The 21,104-nt window shown below is 44.3% G+C and overlaps 1 protein-coding gene across 1 annotated transcript in view; it reads left to right on the top strand.

The window, feature by feature from the left end:
• Positions 1-20,774, top strand: part of CCDC33 (coiled-coil domain containing 33) — a gene marked incomplete at its 5' end in the record, with an annotated part of 84,016 nt that extends 63,242 nt beyond the window's left edge. Inside the window, 12 exons of the mRNA XM_083371477.1 lie at positions 9,973-10,023; positions 11,388-11,452; positions 11,944-11,971; positions 14,852-15,047; positions 15,347-15,435; positions 15,626-15,757; positions 15,841-15,928; positions 16,120-16,235; positions 17,166-17,252; positions 17,896-18,015; positions 19,202-19,295; positions 20,497-20,774. Of these exons, the coding sequence (XP_083227603.1) occupies positions 9,973-10,023; positions 11,388-11,452; positions 11,944-11,971; positions 14,852-15,047; positions 15,347-15,435; positions 15,626-15,757; positions 15,841-15,928; positions 16,120-16,235; positions 17,166-17,252; positions 17,896-18,015; positions 19,202-19,267 (1,038 nt within the window). The 3' untranslated portion in view covers positions 19,268-19,295; positions 20,497-20,774. The remainder of the gene's footprint in view (positions 1-9,972; positions 10,024-11,387; positions 11,453-11,943; positions 11,972-14,851; positions 15,048-15,346; positions 15,436-15,625; positions 15,758-15,840; positions 15,929-16,119; positions 16,236-17,165; positions 17,253-17,895; positions 18,016-19,201; positions 19,296-20,496) is intronic.
• Between the last annotated feature and the right edge of the window lie 330 nt (positions 20,775-21,104).

Genomic DNA, 21,104 nt, shown 5'->3' with positions numbered 1-21,104 from the left:
TGTGTCCTAGCACTGGATGCAAGTATGTAAGTCAAGGATTTGCAGCACGACACCGCAGTGTAGTTGTTGTTATTTCCCCCCTTTGTCCCTCCCTGGCTCTTCTATAACTTAGTTAGCAGGTTAGCTACTATTGGGTGTAATCTACCATTATAATGCTCAGGATGGCTTCCCCTAAATGGCCTACATCCACCGTGCATGTTTGTGAAATCTATTTGGCCCTTTGTTTTTGTACTCCTTTGAGTGACAAAAGTCGTCCACCCGGATCGCTCGGATTGAAATCTGGGAGAACTGGAGAAAGAGAGAGGAGGAAGAGTGGTTTTCTTTCCCAGAATGGAGCAGATTTGTGTGAATTCACTAAAACGAAACAATTCACTAAGAGAGTCACTTGGGAGGGATGGCTGGGGTGGAAATTTGATAAATAAAAAAGGTGCCTGCAGGCGTATCAGAGGGTAGCAAAAAGGCACGGCAATGTTCAGACACGCAAACACTGTTCTTCTTCATTGTTGTGATGCTTTTAGCCAGACAGTTTGTGTTTCCAATTGTTAACGTGTCCTTGAGAGCCACTTTGGTGTAGAGGCATCAAGCTAGAAAGCAGGCTGTGAATTCTAGTCTCGCACCAAGCCAGCTGGGTGACCTTGGGCCAGTCGCTCTGTCTCAGCCCTGGGTGGGAGACAAGGGCAGACTACTTCCGGAGGACCTTGTTGAGAAAACAGCAGGGACTTCCCCAGGCAGCAGTAAAGAAGGAAGAGAAAGGAAAAAGAGGAAAAGGAAGGAAGGAAGGAAGGAAGGAAGGAAGGAAGGAAGGAAGGAAGGAAGGAAGGAAGGAAAGAAGGAAGGAAGGAAGGAAGGAAGGAAGGAGAAAAGGAAAAGAGAAGAAAGGAAAAAGGGAAGGGGAAAGAGGAAAGGGGAAGGGAGGAAGAGGAAAGGAAAGGAAAGGAAAAAGGAAAAAAAGAAGGAAAGAAGGAAGGAAGGAAGGGGAAAAGGAACAGAGAAGAAAGGAAAAAGGGAAAGGGAAAGAGGAAAGGGGAAGGGAGGAAGAGGAAAGGAAAGGAAAGGAAAAAGGAAAAAAGAAGGAAAGAAGGAAGGAAAGGAAGGAAGGGGAAAAGGAAAAGAGAAGAAAGGAAAAAGGGAAGGGGAAAGAGGAAAGGGGGAGGAGAGGAGAGGAGAGGAAACCTTGGTTTGACAAACTCAACCTATTCATTCTATGTGGCCAATTCCCAGTGAAGCTTTTTGAAGTCTTAGCTATTTCAAATCCCCACTCCAACTTCTGCTCAATATTTCCACTTCTGGAGCCAAACACGACTGCTTTCAAAACTCCGTCCGTACCTAAAGAACCAGCCAGAAAGCCAGGGAAACCTCTTGAGTTCACATTTCATTTCCGCAGGGAGCACATTCACATTCCATCTTTCCTTTCCTCCCCCCCCCCCCAGTATTCAAGATTCGAGGACAGAGTCCTCCCTTCCGACCCCAACAGGGCTCCACCGGTTTGTTTCGTGTGTTGGGTTGTTGGGCCTGTCTGTGTGCCGACAGCCCAAGAAGAACCAATCTGGTGTCCTTGGGAGCACGTATCGCAGTGTGGCTCTGCCGAGTTTCACACTATGGGTTGCGTGGCCAGGTTGCGTGTTGCGTGCTGGATAAAAACGAGGGATGGTCGTGCCCTTTGTAAACCAAGATAAAATGAAAAGCAGGCAGTCTGTGAATTCTGCTCTTAAAAGGAGAGGATCGCAACAACTTGGATGTAATGTTTTAGCTAGCTTCCTCTGCTTTGTTTTTAGCTTTCTCCACTGCTCAGAGCCCGCTGGAGTTTATTTATTTTATTTATTTATTTTATTACATTTATATACCGCCCTTTCCCTGAGGACTCAGGGCGGTTTACAGGGAATTAAAAACCAACAATACAAAAGTTAAAACCCGTTTAAAAAAGATTAAACTTAACCCTGTGCAAATAAAACCCCAGTTAAAATTAAGATTAATTCTCAGCCTGGGCCAGAGAGCTCGAAGAGCCAGGTCTTCAGGTCCCGGCGGAATGAACGGAGGTCGGGGGCAGTCCTCAGCTCCACTGGCAGCTGGTTCCAGAGGGCAGGCGCTCCCCCTGAGAAGGCCCTATCCCTGGGTGTCACCTGCCGGCAATCTCTTACCGGTGGGACCCTGAGCAGACGGGTAGCCGATAAATATCAATCATCCATCAATCCATCTATCTTTCCGTCAATCTTTGATCCGATTCTCCAACTTTGCGGTCACAAAAGAAGGGGGTCTACGGAGGTTCTCAGTCATCATCAGGTCCTCGTTGTCCCAAAGACGCTTTTTCACAAGGCAACTTTCAAAAGGAAACAAGAAACGCCAGTTGCCTTGTGAAAAAGCGTCTTTGGGACAAAAGAAGGGGGTGTACAAAGGAAGGCAGAACCATTACATTGCGATCCTGACCTAGGATGAACCCCATAGGGCCAGGCTTCTCATTTCACGCCCCCAACTGCCCCTTCTTTTGAAGACCCACTAAATTCACATTACACCATACTTTTGATTGCGTGCACCTAAAGCACAAATCCTGGCAGGTAGGAACATGGGTCTGTTTCGAGTGCAAGAATCGTCATTGGAGCATGTTGGATTCTCAAGTAGCATGGCACCATCTGGGCAGGCCTTCTGTGGCCCTGGCACACTGTGGGCATCAGATCCTCTCCCAACTGGGCTGAAATTGTGAATTACAGGTGGATGCCTGGAGAAATCTGGGCAGCGTTTCAAATTATTTTTTCCCCAAGGAATTCTTGGCGGACTTGGGTTTTGTTTGGGTTTTTTTGCAGTCTTCCTACCACCATCTAGCGGACAATACTTATATTAACAGCTGTCCTTTTCATCTTGCCAACTTGAAGACTTGTGGACTTCAACTCACAGAATTCCGGCTGGGGAATTCTGGGAGTCCACAAGTCTTAAAAGTAGATTCTACACCCCTGTCTTAGAGGTTCTGCTAATATTGCTTGCATCCAACCTGCCTTCCTCGAAACATGTGGGCACTACAAACCCCAGATGTCTCAGCCGGCTGGTAGATGATCCTCCATCCTTTGAGCTGCAGTTCTCAAACATCTGGACGGTGATAGGTTGAAAAGGATTAAGTGATAGTCTTTAAATCTTGTAAAGTAGCTTTTTTAAAAAAAAAACTTCTGCTAACTTCGGAGACCTATCATATCCCATCCTTTTGCTCGATTACCCCATCTAGCCTACTTAAAAGAAAGGAAGGAAGGAAAAAAAAAGAGGGAAGGGCAGCCCTTGCATTTTGTAGCAGTCTCCATCTCGGTACCAACCCAGAACGCTCACTGAATTCATGCTCCTAGAAACACTGGCCAATTTCTTGCGCAACTTTGAATGGAGAGATGTTCTAAAAATGGCTGATCATGCCTCTTTTGCACCTTTCTTTCACTCAAAATGAGGAAAGGGAGATGCAAGCCTCTTAAAGAAATGAATACTCAGCCAAGAATAGTGAGGTATACATGAGAGACAATCATTTTTGCTTTGCATAACGTATTTCCACCCTCCCTCCAAAACTGGCTTAGTATTCAAATAAAAAACGCAGGGTTCGGAGTACAGAATTTTCTTCTCCATGGCTCCCTTGTTTTTTTCCTACAAAAGGAGACTATATATATATATATATATATATATATATATATATATATATATATATATATATATATATATATATATATATATATATATATATATATATATATATATATATATATATATATATATAGAGAGAGAGAGAGAGAGAGAGAGAGAGAGAGAGAGAGAGAGAGAGAGAGAGAGAGAGATACTGGATGTTGTTGTTGTTAGTTGCAAAGTCATGTCCGACACATTGCGACCCCATGGACAACGTTCCTCCAGGCCTTCCTGTCCTTTACCATCTTCTGGAGTCCATTTAGGCTCTTGGTTTGCTTCCTGCAAAAACACACACGCACAATGAAGAGATTGTGTGCCATAGTAATTTGAAAGCATCCCGCCCATTCAGCCTTGCTTCAAAAACCTTGTTGCGTTTGTCACAAAACACTTGATTGCTGAATGATGTGCAGCTAATTCCACAAGCCAAACAGAGCTTTTGAAGTGCTAATTAGCAGCCCCAGTGAAAGAAGCTCATTAGTAGTTGTTATAGCTAACTCATTGACAAACCTCAATTGTTGCCGCTAATTAGAATCCTAAGCCAAGCAGAATAGGATGGCCAAATCGAAACAGACAGGCAGGGCTGAAGAGTGACAGACAAACAAGAGACAGACAGACAAATGGAACAATGATTTAGTATTTTAATTCCTTTCTTTCTTCATTAACCAAATCCACCATAAGAACATGTCCCCGTTGAATGGCTCAAACCTTGACTTAACAACAGCTTGTTTTGCGACCGTTCGAATTTACGACGACAATGAAAAAAGTGGCTGATGACCATTTTTCATACTTCGGACCATTGCAGCATCCCCACAAAATGCAGATGCTTGGCAACTGACTCATATTTACGATGGTCGCAGTGTCCCGGGGTTACGTGATCTCCTTTTGCGACCTTCTGACAAGCAGAGTCACCAGGGAAAGCCAGGTTCACTTAACAACCGTGTTACTTAACATCCGCGATGATTCACTTAACTCTGGCAAGCAGCGTTATAAAACGGGAACAAACTCACTTAACAAATGTCTCACTTAGCAACAAAAATGTTGAGCTCAGTTGTGGCTGTAAGCCGAGGACTAATTACATTATTTGGGTGCCTTCAGATTAGTTTTTCCCTCTTGGCAACTGCCTGGACAAGTCTCTGCCATTTTCTTGGCCAGGTTTTTCAGAAGTGCTTCGCTATCTCCGCCTTTCCTGTGTCCAAAGTAGAATGATTTAAGCCTGGTCATTAATTAAACAGCAGCATTAAAAAAACAACAACCCAAAAAGATGCTTTTGGTCAGACCAGGTACTTTTAGTGGGGCTCAATTAAGCTGCCCACCTTGGACTGTGGGGACCCACCTCCCAATCTCCATCAAACCACAGCTCCTTGGGTCAATTAAATTCCCATTTACAACCCATTTCCCAGAAATGAGTTCTGGGGCTAAAAATCAGCCGAAGCCCTTTGGAAAGCTGCCTTGAGTGTTCTCATATATAAACGCAACGAACAAATCAACCAGTGATTGGTAGCAGAACTAAATAACCCAGTTCCAAATTCCATTCCACTTTAAAACAATAAGTAGGACCTTTTCAATTTTCCTATTTATGGCTCCTGCTATTAAGTATGGCGTGGCTTGAAGTCCGTATCCTACTGGTTATTCAAGCAACGTTCTTTCTCAAAGTCTGCCTCTTCTTTTAAAGAAGCAATTGGATGCCCATTTGTCCAAAATGGTAGAGGGTTTCATAATGCTAGGGAGCCCTTTACCCCAGAGGTCCCCAACCTTTTGGGCACCAGGGACCGGTTCCGTGGAGAGAGGTTTTTCCACGGACCGGAGAGTGCATGGTTTTGTGTGCTGCCTGCATCCCACAGATGGGGTTTCGCTTGTTTGTGTGGACCGGTTGCTGGCATGCCGTGGCCCCATACTGGTCCACGGACCAGGGGTTGGGGACCCTTGCTTTATATAGAGACAAAGAAGAGCGTGACATCCTCTGAAAAAGTCAGCCGGGGTTGTGTGCCTGTGTGTCCTTTCACCTCTTCTTTGCATCCTAGATTGAAAAGGTGGCCTGCTATTTTGTGATTGTGGAAGGGATGGACACTTCCTGAGTTTCTCTTTGGTGCCTTTGAAGATGCTCAATTAAAGATGGTGGGTGGGGAAGTCCTTGGAAAGTTGCCCCCACTTGCAAAATGCAGCGCTTGGAAATCCTGGTGGTGGAATGGCGTTATTTCAATTTTCTAGCCTGCCTCCTTATCTCTGGAAAACAGGCTGACCCAAACTGGTTAAATGCTTGTCTGTTCAGAGGGCTTGCCTGTGTAATCTGTCTGCTTTTATTGTCTTGCTCAATATCCTATCAGCATTTGGCAGCTGGGACTACACACCCTGATGGCGATGACCATCTCCTTGGCCTGCTTAAAAATCACCCCTTTCGAATGGGGAAGCAAGTCACGGAGAGGGCTGGCGCATCTCTATTAAACCAGCTTCTGGGGAGATTAAATGCTTTTCGTTACAATCCAATTAACTCTCAAATTGAATAGCAATGTGACGGGAGACTATATGGTGGCATTCCCAAGCATCTATGTATAAGCATATACATATATATTTTCCCCTTCCTTGCTTATCTGGAAGACCGTTTGTAAATAACTAGAGTTCACCTCTAGTTGAATCAGATAAAGAAGGATTAATTGCAGTTGACTTCTACCTGGGTGAATAGAGAAGCAGATGAGATGGGCAATTCACAAAGGAGGCATGTTCCGACAAGGGAAGGCAAATTGATTTAATGTTAAGAAATTTACCCTTCCAGCACCCCGCAGCTGTTCAGTCTCAAAACCTCAAGGTTTGTTTCTCCCACCGATGACCAAGATTGGAATCCAACCCATGAAATTTGCAATTGATTTTGGATGCTTGACTCATTAATTAGAATTAAGGAGATTTCACCCAGTTCCTCTGTGGGTAAAATTCCCACAAATGACATTCAGCCTCGTCCTGTGAGTAAGTTGGACCACAGCAGATGTCGTAGTGTACTGTGGGGCAGCTGCTTGCAATCTTCTGGTAACCTTCTCCTCCAACACTTAGCTAACAGTCCTTGACTACTAGTCATACTTTTGACTTTATGAAGTAGTTTTGAGTTTATCCCATTTAAGCCCTTCTTCCAAATATTTTGCAGTTTCACAAATGTTGGATTCCTTCGTGTTACGAGGCTTCCCTCTTTGGCCACGAATTGTGCAGTTTTGGCTACTCAAACTCGTGAGTGTTGGAAAGGGAGGGAAAGCTGCTGAATTCTTAATAAGAATCCCAATTTTGAACCCATAAATTCTTCTCCAGATCTTCTATCTCATAGGATAAAAAAGTCTATCACTTTAGAAGATGGAAAATAGAACATTTATATAGCGTTCCAATATCTGAGGGGCTGCCACAAAGAAGAGGAGGGGGTCAACTTATGTTCCAAAGCACCAGAAGGCAGGATAAGAAACAATGGAGGGAAACTAATCAAGGACTAGAAGACCTCCAAGGCCCCTTCCAACTCTGCTATTCTGTTAACATCCTGTAGGCAATATCCTAAGAAGCTCCTGAAATGCCAACTATCTTAACGGATGATTGGTGGCCCTCGTTAAAACACCGTGTCCTTCTGCGTGAGGTTAATTCCTAAATATCCCCATGCGAGGCACAGCCCAGGTCCACCCCTTGCTCTAAGTTGTCCTGGCCTAATGGCTCTAGAAAGGCCATCGGGTCAATTCTCATGATCAACTCTCATTCCCAAGCAATTACGGTCCTGTCTCCAAGGAGAAGCTGGAGATGGTGCTTGTAATTAAAAGCCACGGAAGCATAAGATGCACACAAGGCAAGATTTACCACGGAAGGCCACTTGCTTGAAAGGTTGATTAATGTACCAGGATGTGCTTCGGCATTGCTTATTATGCTCCTCTGCTTCAAGACCCAAATCACCACCTGCCATTCTTAGATTCTAAGTGTTTGAGAAGACACTAATCACGGTCAGCTTGTCACCAGCCCCTCCCTCTCACAGGAGACCCATCTTTCTCCTCTGCTGCCCTAGATGGCAAGGGGAGTGAGGCTAAGATTATGAGGGGAGAATCTGGCTGGATGTTAAAAGCTTCCTCAATAGGATAGTGGAGAAGCCAACAATTGGGGGAAACAGAATGAGCAAAGCTTTAGAAGAAGCTAAACTTTGGAGAAATTTCTTTAGGGGAATTTGAGAAGATGCTGACCCCTATACAAGTGGTCCTCAACTTACAAGTGTTGTTTAGTGACTGTTCAAACTTACAACGGCACTGGAAAAAAGTGACTCAGGACCGTTTTTCACACTGACGACCCTTGCAGCATCCCCATGATTACGTGATCCAAATTCAGACACTTGGCAACTGACTCGTATTTACGACTGTCGCAGTGTCCCCGGGGGTCACTGCGACCTCCTGACAAGCAAAGTCAATGGGGGGAAGCCAGATTCACTTAACAACTGGGTTACTCATTTAACGACTGCAGCGATTCACAACTGTGGCAAGAAAAGTTGTAAAGCGGGACAAAGCTGACTTTTAACAACTGACTCGCTTAGCAACAGAAATTCTGGGGGCCCCCTGTGGTTATAAACTGAAGACTTCCTGTATAATTTGACAGGCCTATTAATATACCTGTATAATGTCTCACTCTCCATGATTCAACAAACTTTCCCCACACCAAACAGGCTGTGCGGACACAACACCGACTAACATACTTGGCTGGTTTTATGTTTCAGACTATAGTTGAAAACATGCCCCTGATATTATAGGAAGGTTGAGTCAAAGGGGGATAGAATGACATAAGTTCTGTATTTCCACATTTTATTTGCACTCCGTGGCTTCCTTATCAGGACTTACAGTTTTTCCAACTCCCAAATGTTCCTTTCAAGCCACTGGGAGATAAATAAGTTCCACTGGTTGAAAACCCATCCTGCTGACAGCAAAGACCCCCAAATCTGTTTGCAAAACAAACCAACCAATCAGCCAACAAACCAAGATAGGAAAGGTGGGAGGGAGGGGGGGAGCTGAGCTGGAGAAAGATCCTTTTTCAATCCCGTATGAAAGGCTTGTGTGAAGGGAAAAGGGAAAATGGGATTTTTGAAAAAAAAACCACCCAGTTGCAGACAGAGCGAAGATAAACTGCCGGCTAGTGAAAATAAAAGCTTTTTAATCCTTGGCAATAACCATCAAGGAGCCGTGTGGTTTGATTTTTGGCAGCCTTGCCCGTTCTCCTCGAATGGAGTTGGGTTTTATCGCCTTGTGGCTTCAGACGTGGCCTGCGAACTAATGGGTGTGTGTGTGTGTCATCTTTTATGTCACCCCAGCATTTGATGTGAATCCCACTTCAAAGGGTTAGGACATGAACTGGATTTTGCACCTGTTTGCCTTGCTTGTATAGCTAATATAGATGTGTGTGTTCCCCACCAACAAAACAGCCTGGTCTTCAACTCTCCTAGACTGAGCTACTCAGGGGATCCTAGTAGGACGTAATTAACTATCGGCTCAGCTTTGCCCACCCATACAATATTTCACCTGGAAATAAATCTTCCTTTGGTTATAAAACCTTCCTTTCTACCTTCCCTCCTTCCTTCCTCCCTCCCTCTCCCCCTTTCTCCTTCCCTTCCCCTTCCTTCCTTCCTTCCTTCCTTCCTTCCTCCCTCCCTCTCCCCCTTTCTCCTTCCCTTCCCTTCCCTTCCTTCCTTCCTTCCTTCCTTCCTTCCTTCCTTCCTTCCTTCCTTCCTTCCTTCCTCTCTGCCTCCCTTTTCCTCCCTCCCTCCCTAGAAATGGCTAGTTTATACTATGATGTAAAAGTAAAAAGCTGAGATTTGATGCTATTATCTTATTCTACTGCACCAAAGGGAGTTGGAAGTCAATGCCTTTTCTTTCTTTTTCCCTTCTTTTCCACACTTTTCTCTTCCCTTTTCCCACCCCGGCTTTTCCAATGATTTGCTTTTGTATTTTTGTATTTTATATTATAAACTAATAAAAAGGTCAAGCAAAAAAAATGGAAAGCAGGACCAATTTCTAATCATCACCTTCTGCTTATTAATATTCTTTAATATTAATATTTATTAATTAATATTATTAATATTAATTAATTTAATATTAAAATTAATATTAATATTAGTATTCTTACTTTGTTGCTCTGTACACCACCCTGAGTCCTCCGGGAGAAGGGCGGTATATAAATAAATAAATAAATAAATAAATAAATAAATAAATAAATAAATAAATAAATAAATATTATTAATAACCATACACTACGTGCTTCCCCTTCCCTCCTTCCCTTGAACACTGTCTTTGGAAAACAATGACCGAAAATCGATATTTTTTCATTTTTAAGGAGTCCTACATCGAACCAGACCGTACGTCTTCCTACTTTGACCTGACAGAGGTGAGTACAAACCATAGCAGCATCTAGCTTTCTAGATGTCTGGGGAATTCTGGGAATCGAAGTCCACCCGTTTTCAAGCTGCCCAGGTTGAGAAACCCTGGTCTGTTTCATGGATTCGTGGAGCCACCGATTCCGATCGGATTCACAAGTGTCCTGTAAGATATTTGGGATCCTGTCCTTCTCTCTATAACTCTTGCCTCTTTGTGAAGTGGCCCACGAAGGCTAAAGCCTCATTTGCAAAGTCGTTTGTTGTGTTTTTTTTTGCTAAGACGCTTGCACAAATCGGAGCCATGAAAACTGCCAAGTGGAATTGGGAATCGCTGCAGGGGGGGGAAGGAGTCTCATCTCTGGGGTCTCCCTCCTGTCCGTGGCTGAGGGGAAAGTGTTTTCCGTGACTGATAGGTCTCCTGTATTCTTGTCACCACCTGGTAGTCCACCATCCACCTGCTGTTGCTTTCCTGTCACTCTCTGCGGTCTTTTGCTTACAGCCTAGTTGCTAAGAGAAGCTGGGTCTGTTATAGCAACAGCCGTTAGCGGAATGCAAAAGAGAGGACGGCAGATTCCTTGAAAGCGGATCCAAGCTTCTGGATCACTCTGCTCCCTGCTAGATCCTTTCTCCCTCCCTCCCTTCTCACCGCCAGCCAGGCTGCAGATCCCCTCTTTTAAGTTTAAGCGCCGAGAGATCTTCCTTGTCGTAATAAGCCATCCTGCCTGGAATTAGTCCATGCCAACGTTTACCTGGGCATTTCTGCTTGAGGAAATGCCAGCGCACCTGTTTGCTTTGTTCTTCTGGAGCGCCTGTGGTTTCCTTGGGTGTGGTCATTCGGAAATGACAGGCACCTGGCAACCGGGACGGAAGCTGGATCAGTCACGCTTGCAAAGGCAGGAGAAAGCGGGAAGAAGTATCCTGAAGGATTCCCTAGATCTGGGCTGCTTAGCTTCTGCAAATGGCCTTGTACTACCGGCCGTTCTCCTCAACAGTGAGTAACCAAGGATTCCTCAGCTCTCAGGTGGCACCTAGGTATTTCCCCCCCACCCCTATGCAGCAGAAGGCAGACCTGTTCACACAAAGAAGTCTGTTGAATGATAGGGAATTACGCAATTGAAGGGCCAAACGTTTCCTTCCTTCCTCTCTCTCCTTCCTTCCTCCCTCCCTCCCTGTCTCCCTTCCCCCTTCCTTCCTCCCTCCCTCCCTCTCTCATTTTTCCTTTCTTTTTCTCTCTCTCCCTCATTTTTCCTTCCTTCCTTCCTTCCTCCCTCCCTCCCTCTCCCCCTCCCTCCCTCCCTCCCTCCCTTTCTTCCTCCCTCCCTTCATCCCTTAATTTCTACATTTTGAGAGCGACCATCTGCTTCTTGTTTCACAGATGCAAAACCAGAGGTTTCCATTACCTGATGCTGTAGCCAAGATCCTGCCTGGGAATGACAACCGGTAGGTCCTGTCTTAGCCCGTGGGCCTTGCAGAACAGTAGCAGATATGCTTAACAACTGTGTTGCTAACTTAACAACTGCAGTGATTCGCTTAACAATTACGGCAGGAAAGGTCATACAATGGGGCAAAATTCAATGAACAAATGTGCCACTTAGCAGCGGATGTTTTGGGCTCCCTTCTGGTCATAAGCCAAGGACCGCCTGTACTGCATTTACAGTTTTACATTGCACAAAACTATACCAGGTGCGCCAGGCGCCACGCATACATGTCGAAAATTGCTCGCCAAAAACGTACGCTACGGAATGCAACAATACTTAATTGACTGATTAATGTGTATGCATTAGCAGGAATGGTATAGAAATAAGGAACTTTATGCAGCTTCCCCCCCCCCTTCTGCTTTGCAAGCTGCTAAAGAAACAGATCAAAATAAACATGTGATCAAGAAAAGAAAAAGAAAAAAAGTAAATTAAATTTTTTTGCTAATTTTTCAGACCAGTCATTGAAGAGATCCAAGATCTGGTAAGGCAAATATAATTAGAAATAATAATAATAATAATTCATCAATCATTAATATTTAATGTATTACAATATTTTGCTCTTCCTTCCATCCGTTTTAATCTTTGGGTTGTTATTTTTTTGTGCTTTTGAGAAGTTGATCAGCATAACAAATGGACTTCCCTCAATTTTACAATCCATCAAAAACGTCTACCCCTTTTTCACAGCTGCCACGAGCAAGCTACAGAGCGCTTTTCAGGAAGGAGGAGGAGAAAAGCAAAATGCTTGACAAAACTAATCCTTCCCCTCTGACTTGAAGGAACTGCCAAGCTGATTAATGGCACGGTTCTAATCCTGCTGTATGTCTTGCCCTTGGCATTTGCAAAACTATCAGAGAACCACTTGAAAGATTTTTTAAAAAAAATTGGAATGAGATATAAAATGCTGCCCTCTGCAGCAAGAAAGTAACTTAGCAGGTTGGTTAAAACAAAACCAGAATAACAAGAGTTGGAAGGGACCTTGGAGGCCATCTAGCCCATCCTCCTGCTCAAGTAGAAACCCTGTACCATTTCAGACCAATGGTTGCCCAGTCTTTTCTTGAAAACCTCCAGTGTTGGATCACACACACACACACACACACACACACAAAAGATCTGAAAGCACAGAAAAGCAAGTTTGACTCAGTTAAGTAAAAAGGCTGTGAAGGAAAGTAAGAAAGAAAGAGTGGAAAAGCCAAAAGAGAAGAGAAGAATTCAACCGAACCGCTCTTGGCTGGAGTAGATATGATCGGCTTTGTTTATTGTCAGGGTTGTCCACAAAATGTGCTCAAAACAACAAGATGATGTTCACAACTGTGAAATCAAAACTGAGAATAGAATAGAACAGAACAGAACAGAACAGAACAGAACAGAATAGAAGTAGGAATAGGAATAGGAATAGGAATAGGAATAGGAATAGAATAGAATAGAATAGAATAGAATAGAATAGAATAGAATAGAATAGAATAGAATAGAATAGAATAGAATAGAATAGAATAGAATAGAATAGAATAGAATAGAATAGAATAGAAGTAGGAATAGGAAAAGGAATAGGAATAGGAATAGGAATAGGAATAGGAATTAGAATAGAATAGAATAGAATAGAATAGAATAGAATAGAATAGAATAGAATAGAATAGAATAGAATAGAATAGAATAGAACAGAACAGTAAAAGGAAGAGTAGGGAAGGGAAGGGAAGGGAAGGGAAGGGAAGGGAAGGGAAGAGAAGAGAAGAGAAGAGAAGAGAAGAGAAGAGAAGAGAAGAGAAGAGAAGAGAAGAGAAGAGAAGAGAAGAGAAGAGAACAGATTGTAGAATAAGAAAAGAAAAGAAAAGAAAAGAGTAGGGAAGGGAAGGGAAGAATGCTTTATTTCGCCAAGGGTAATTAGACACACAAGGAATTGGTCTTGGATGCAGAAGCTCTCTGTATGCAAAACAATAGAGTAATAATAATAATAATAATACCAATAAGAAAGGGTCGTAGAGAAGATGAGAATAATACTGCAGCCAGAAAAACATGGATAAATATACAGTGCTTACACATAAGACAGTACTCTGAGTTCTTTACTCAGACTGAAAAGAAGGGCATGAAAGAAGAGAGGTCTTCAAACAATTGTTCCATAAGGAGTATTTCAGTAGCAAATTGCACATTTGACTCTAATTTTCTCCTCTGGGGTGAAAGGAATTTCGATAGTTTCTATATTTGAGCCATTTCAAAATCCACTAGTTGAGGCCTCCGTCAAGCTGCTTAACCTTCCTCCAAGCCTTGCAAACATTGGGGTGTCCTTGTCTGTTTCTCATCTTCCCAGCTGATGGTGACTGTTCAGCAGAACCACGTGGTCCTGGGCCAAAAAATGAAGAGAAAGAAGGGAAAAAAAGGTGGATCCATGACATACATCTCTTGACAGCCAGTCGGGGACAAGGCTGTGCCAACATCAGCAGCATTCTGTACATGCGTCAGTTTCTCTCTGGAAGACACCCAGGAAGATTGCTGGGATGCCCAAGCCTTGTGCCAGCTTGACGGGGTGACACTGAACCCAACCATCCCCCATGGCTCATCCTGTGTCCCAAAGAGCAGGAAAGGAGGCATCAGGCCCATAAATTCCTTGAAATCAATCTCCTTGGTCTTTAAACAAATAAACCAGCCTTATCTCTTGACGTCCTGTTGAAGGCTCGGGCAAGGTTGAGATCGGAGAAGGTCACCAGCCTGGTCCAAGGAGAGGTCTCCCCGGCCTCACCGCTGTTCTTCTACAAGGCTGTCGCATCAGCCAAAGAGTCAAAAAATCGAAGGATGTTGGTTGACTTGATGTTCAGCTCAAGGCAATTTTTAGAGGCTCTCATTCAGCAACCGCAGCAAGCTGAACTTTCGCAGCGTTCTTTTCCTTCCCAGAAAACCCCGCCACAGAAACGCCATTGCAGACTAATTCTAGGCAACAGCGAATTTCCAGTGAGAAATGAATCTGCGCTCAGAAGCCGAGTTTGCATTTTTATACCCTTAGCACTGAGGAAGCACTATGCTATCTAGTCTGGATTTAAACACAAGGTTAAGGATTAAATTAATTTCATATTGCTATCAAGAATTAATTAGATGGCACTTTTTTCCCTTTTGTTCATGCTGTTAATTTGTCCCTTTATTTTCTTCCTTCCTCCCTTTCTCCATCTTCCTTCTTCTCTCCTTCTTTCCTTCCCTCCTTCTTTCCTTCCTCCCTCCCATTTTTCCTCTCTCCTTCCTTCCTTCCTTCTTTCCTTTTCTTCTTTCCTTCTTCCCTTCCTCTCTCTCCATCTTCCTTCCTTCATTCTTCTCTCCTTCCTTCCTTCTTTCCTTCTTTCCTCCTCCATCTTACTTCCTACTTTCCTGTCTTCCTTAGGAAATAGACAATTACCGCACAGCCCTGAAAAAAATGGCGGATGACATTGTGTCTTTGCGCCAACATATTTCCACACTGGAGAGGGAAAACAGTGCGTTGAGACGCAACCTTGCCTTGCATGAAGATATTGGCCGCGCTCTTCTCCAGGACATTGATCTGGATGTTATGACCAAGGCGGAAATAGTCGACAGAATATGTAAGAGAATTGTCTCCTCCTTTTCGGCCCATTCAGAAAATGGCGGGGGGAGGGGGAGGGAGAGGGTCTACTTAAAAGGAAAGGAACCAGAGCAACCCAGAAGTCTTCATTTTCTTTGAAAATGTGTCTCACATCCATCCAGGCCAAGGTGGTCTCCTTGCAAAAAGTTAACGTTGGATACCTAAATGGCAAGATTGCCACATGTCATCCTATGACTTCCATCATTGGGTTGGGAGAAGAATTCTGACTACCTTCATTGGAGTTTTTGCCTTTGTTGTTGTTGTTGTTGTTGTTCTCAGTGGTCCTCAAGCAAAAATTATCTTCTGGGGCTCGCGAGATGGCCCGGATGAAGGATCGGATACAAAGACTGCAAAACGAATTGATTCGGGTAAAGTGTTCTTGGGGCTGATTCCCTTTTGCTGCATCTTTTATTGCTCTGGCCTTCTCAACTGCTTGACAGGACAACAAAGTCTTCATTTATGGATAATTTTTGTCCCCAACCTAGGCTGCTGAATTAGTTCTGGCTCTCCCAGACTGAGGAATTTCTCTCCTCTCACTTTATTTTTTTCTTCCTGCAGAAAAATGACCGAGAAAAAGACCTGGTGATGTTGCAGAAAGCTCACCAACAACAGCAGATAGTGCTTCGAAAATATCAAGCCAAGATCGCCAGGATGCAAACTCTTGAAGATGCCGTCAGACAGCAGGAAAAGGTGTAGGGCTACTCTCTGGTACCGTCAAGGTGTGGGGAAGGGGCCTTTTCCTGGACAGTCATGCTCATCCGTTTCCACAAAAGGTAATCGAGAGGATGGAGAGGATGCTGGAAGGGAAGATGAAGGAACGGATCAAAGAAGCCTCATTTGGAGAGTTAACCAAAACGGCAGGTAAGTAAGCCACAAGTACAGCAGATCTTCTGTTATTCCTTCCCAGGAGATTTGGCTGCCATCCTGAACGAGATGGTTGAGTATTTCTGCTCCCAAGTAGAGAAGAGATTCTTGGTACTCACGAAGCTCTTTCCTTCTGTCTCTTTTCGTTGTTGTTGTTGTTGATCATCCCATACCTGACCTGTTCTCAGGTGACAATAGCTCCAAAGATGTCTACTCCACCCTATTGATGGAGAACATGAGGCTACGGGATGAACTGGGGAATACTTTTCGTTCACCCATCATATTGCAACAGCAAGCATTACCAGTAAGACTCAATAACCATTTCTCTTTTTCCTCTCCTTTCCTCTCTTCTCTTTACTTTTTATACCTCTTTATAAGTATATCCATCCTTCCTTCCTTCCATTAATCCATCCATCCATCCATCCATCCATCCATCCTTCCTTCCTTCCTTCCTTCCATCCATATCTTTATCTGGTTTGTCATCTCTATGTATCACCTGACAAGTATCTTCTATTTCTTCCTTCTCCCACTTCTGTCTGTCTACATGTAAAAAAAAAAGGTAAAGGTTCCCCCGCACACACGTGCTAGTCGTTTCCGACTCTAGGGGCCGGTGCTCATCTCCGTTTCAAAGCCGAAGAGCCAGCGCTTGTCTGAGGACGTCTCCGTGGTCATGTGGCCGGCATGACTAGACGCCAAAGGCACACGGAACGCTGTTACCTTCCCACCGTAGTGGTCCCTATTTTTCTACTTGCATTTTTACGTGTTTTCGAACTGCTAGGTTGGCAGAAGCTGGGACGAGTAACAGGCGCTCACTCTGCTACGCGGCACTCGGGATTCGACCCGCCAAACTGCCGACCTATGTCCCTAACTGTCCCATGTATCAACTGCCTGTGTTCATTTGATGGTGCTCCTGATGGGTCTGATCCAAAAGGCAGTCATACAGAATAACAGAACAAGGCTGGAAGGGACCTTGGAGGTCTTCTAGCCCACCTTCCTCCCTCAAGCAGGAGACCCTCTACCATTCCAGACAAATTGTTGTCCAATCTTTTCTTTAAAACCTCCAATGTTGGAGCACCCAGAACTTCTGGTCTCCAGTGGATACTTTCCCCACCAGCTGATTCCTTTAACCGAATAGACGGGCCCTTTGTAACCCCAAACCACACTAGTCTTTATTTGTATTTCTTGACTTTCTCCTCCATCTGTGAACAACAGACCCTTATTGATGTTCCCCCAGGACACATTTTCATCCAGCTCAGAAAAGCTCTCATTGATTTCAAAACTGGAGAAGGCTGAGGCACGCATCCTTGCCTTGGAACACCAGGTAATTGTCATCTCGCTGGCACGAAGTTTTGGGATGATCCCTCCCCAGATGTTCCTTGGAATCCAGAATGAAATCCAACCCCTCTTCATATGTGCTCAGACAGAGCAGCGTTTCTCAACATCAGCAACTTTAGGATTGCGGGGACTTCAATTCCTAGAAGCCTTTGCTGACTAGGGAATTCTGGGAGTCCACCCATGGTAAAGTTGCTGACATGGAGCAGTGCTGAAACAGACCATTGATGTATAACTGGTGCTAACTCTTAGTGTCTTCAGTTTATGGCTCATAGCTAAATTCTGCCTGGCAAAGCTCGGAGGCAAATTCAAAAATGAGTTCTTCTAAGTTTGGGCACTTGGCCAATGCTGATGATAGTTTATTTGTTAATTCGATTTATATCCTGCCTTTATTTGGACAGCTTACCAGCAACGTTCATAATCCTATTCCTCCTATTTCCCCTACCCCCGATAACAATTTGTGCAGTGGGTTGTGCTGTGAAGAGATGAGAGAAGGCCAGATCTTACCATCTCTCAATTCCTTGTCCAGCTCCTTAACGTACTCCTGGTGGTCAACCATCAAATGCTAAAGCATCTGCTGTATGTCATAATTGAGGCTCTAAGCCTGTAAGCATCTCTCTTCTTTGGTACAGCTGGTGGACTCTGCCAAGAACTGGGGGCGAGACAAGCAGAATTACAACACTCGTCAGCTTGAAAACGACCTTGGGTTTGACCGATCGCCGTCCTCGTTCGTAATTCATGATATTTTTCCGGTGAGCAGTGGACACAAACAACAGAAAACAGACAAGGAGGGAAGGCCAGATAAAACTTCTAGGTGGCTTCAGAGGTGGTACCCATGTCTAGAACCATCCAAGATGGTTTGCTTTTTTAGATGAAACATGGTTTCACATTGAAGTCAACCAAACAGGGAGCTGAACCTTCCTCCAGCATTAGGGATGGGACAGTGTCCATCACTGCAGCAGAATAACAGAATAACAGAATTGGAAGGGACCTTGGAGGTCTTCTAGTTCAACCCCTGCTCAAGCAGGAGACCCTAAGTGGGATTTTCCTCCAATGGGATGTTCCCATGTATTTTACCAGGAAACATAGGGCAGCCTAGAAAAGTCAGTGCCCTCCTAACCATACAAAAGCACTCCAAATTTGTTGGCAAATGTCCATTTTGCTCTTTGGGTTCATGGTGACCTAACCCTAACCCTAAGTCCGTGGTGGCGAACCTATGATTCAATCAATCAATCAATTTCAACTTCTCGCGGGGGAAAAAAAGGATCTCGCAAAGTTGGAATTGATTGATTGAACTTTTTAGTCCCATCCAGTCTGCTGTTATCACCACAGCCACGCCCACCCAATGGGCCACGCCCACCCAATGGGCCACGCCCACCCGGCACCCGAGGATACATAAGTGGTTTTGGGTTGCAGTTTGGGCACTCGGTCTCTAAAAGGTTCGCCATCACTGCCCTGTACCAATCCAGACAAGTGGCTGTCCAGTCTCTTCTTAAAACCTCCAGTGATGATGGAGCACCCACAACTTTTGAAGGCAAGCCTTTCCACTGGTTAACTGTTCTGTCAGGAAATTTCTCCTTAGTTCTAAGTTGCTTCTCTCCTTGACTAGTTTCCATCCATTGTTTCTCGTCTTGCCTTCTGGTGCTTTGGAGAATAGGTTGACCCCCCCCCCCACAAACACACACCTCTTCTTTGTAGCAGCCCCTCAAATATTGGGCCACTGCTATCATGTTACCCCCAGTCCTTTTCACTAGATTGGACATAGCCAGTTCCTTCAACAGTTCGTCATATGTTGCATAAGTAGCACAACCTCCAAACATCTATTCTTCAGGGTTAGGACAGAATTTGTAAGAAAGAATTTGGAAATGGAGACCAGCTTTTGATCTGAAGGAGAACCTTTGTTCTTTACCCTTTCACAAGTCTCCCCTTTATCCACAGGACGAGAAGGAAAGGAGAGCAGATGAAGAGAAGTACAAAAAATCAGGGAGCGTCATACAAAAGTAGTTAGTGAAAGGGCTGAATCTCCTTAGAGGTCAGTGTTAATTCTTAGCCACAGTTGTAAGCCAAGATTGCAGAGCTTTGGGTGGGGGGTGGGGGAGGAGGCCACATTGGTCCTTACAGGAATGCCTTGTAGACCAATCTTCCAAAGATGGAAGAATCGGGACAAAACTTGAGCAAAGAATATTGTCGTGTATTCTTTTTTTAAAAAAAAAACATCAGAGGAGAAAGATAACAAGTGATTAATCTCTGTGTTCATAAAGGTTATTTGTGGAAATGAATACCCCAAACCACTCTTGTTTTGTGTCTGAGGTTTCTCTGAATCACATTGCTCTTTCTTTGCCGGGGGGGGGTTTCTTTTAAAAAATTAACCTCATTGAACCCTACCACCTTGTTCTACTAAGAGGAAGTATTTTTTAACAGTCCCTGTCTTTCCAACTTCTCAAAATAAAACCATATCTAGTTTCAAACAGGGATTCCCAATTTTCCCACAACTGACGTTTGCTCTTTTCTCTTCCATTGATTATGGAAAATTACCGTTCTTGTCAAACACAATCAGTCTGAGGGGCTACCAGGCAGAGAGGGACCTTCCACAGCAGGGGGTCTTCAAACCTGGCCCTTTTATGACTTGTGGACTTCAACTCCCAGAATTCCTCAGCCAGGCACGCTGGCTGAGGAATTCTGGGAGTTGATGTCCACAAATCATAAAAGGGCCAAGTTTGAAGACCCCCTAATCCACAGCCTTTCTGGGGGAAAAGTTATAGGCCACGCTGGAGTAGTTGCAATATTGCTATTCCTGAGAAGGAGAAAAAGGCTGGCATTTTCCTACCATCAGAACTGGTTTGTTGCGATATAGCCAATCCTGTGTGTCTTGAACCTCAGCCAATGAGTGGGAATCTCCTCAGTGGGGGAAAAAACCTTCCCTGCAACCACGTTTTTGGTGGTTGTATAGAGTCAGCATGTCCTCAGCTCAGCCTGCTTTCACTACATTGCCATGAAGTTAGACTTGGGTCAAAGGCTGTCCACACCCAATGACGGGGGGTCTTCAAACGTGGCCCTTTTATGACACGTGGACTTCAACTCTGGGAGTTGAAGCCCACAAGTCATAAAAAGGCCACGTTTGAAGACCCCTGCCAATGACGTAGGATGTTTGGGTTGGGTCCACTGGTCCCCAGAGGGGAAGGATGAGGCAACAGTGAATTGCATTCTGACGCCGCTTCTCCCATCCTTCCTAGAAACCGCATTGAATTAACACAACTCAAGAGCCATTGGAACCCACCGCCTTTGACGTAAGTCTGGGAAGAAACTCTGGAATTCTACCTGCTGCAGCAGAACAAAATCTCTATTGTGAAATATATACCGTTATATACCTCTTTCCTGGAGAGATGAGCTGAATACAGACTTCTCTGTAAAACTACCTTATAGTCTTGGTGCCTGTTCTGTAAATTTTGTACGGCATCTAAAGCGTCTCAGCCTTTTGAGTTTGCTAATGGCAGGTGAGGATGTGCCTTGGGAAAGAAGAGGAAGAGCGGACCAGATCAGCTGATTCTACTGCAGGAAAGTGACTGTGTATATCCTCTCACAAGGGACCCTCCCTAATATTTTGGACTATTAAAGGGGTGAGGGAACGAGATACCCTTTCAGACTTCCAAGATTCTATTCATGTACCACAAAGCTAGAGATTCTGGGTGTCATACAAGCTGATTTTTTTCCCCCTACTTCTGTTCTCATTTATCTGCATGCTTAGCCAACCCTTAAGTCAATGGTTCTGTTTCGAAAAGTGAGTCCGTAGCAGTCATCTTTCACTGACTATTATTATGACCTTAGTTTTCTGACTTGGCTA

Source organism: Vipera ursinii (assembly GCF_947247035.1).
Source record: "Vipera ursinii genome assembly, chromosome: 11".
NCBI lineage: Eukaryota > Metazoa > Chordata > Lepidosauria > Squamata > Viperidae > Vipera > Vipera ursinii.
This window is presented reverse-complemented; position numbering and strand designations above follow the sequence as displayed.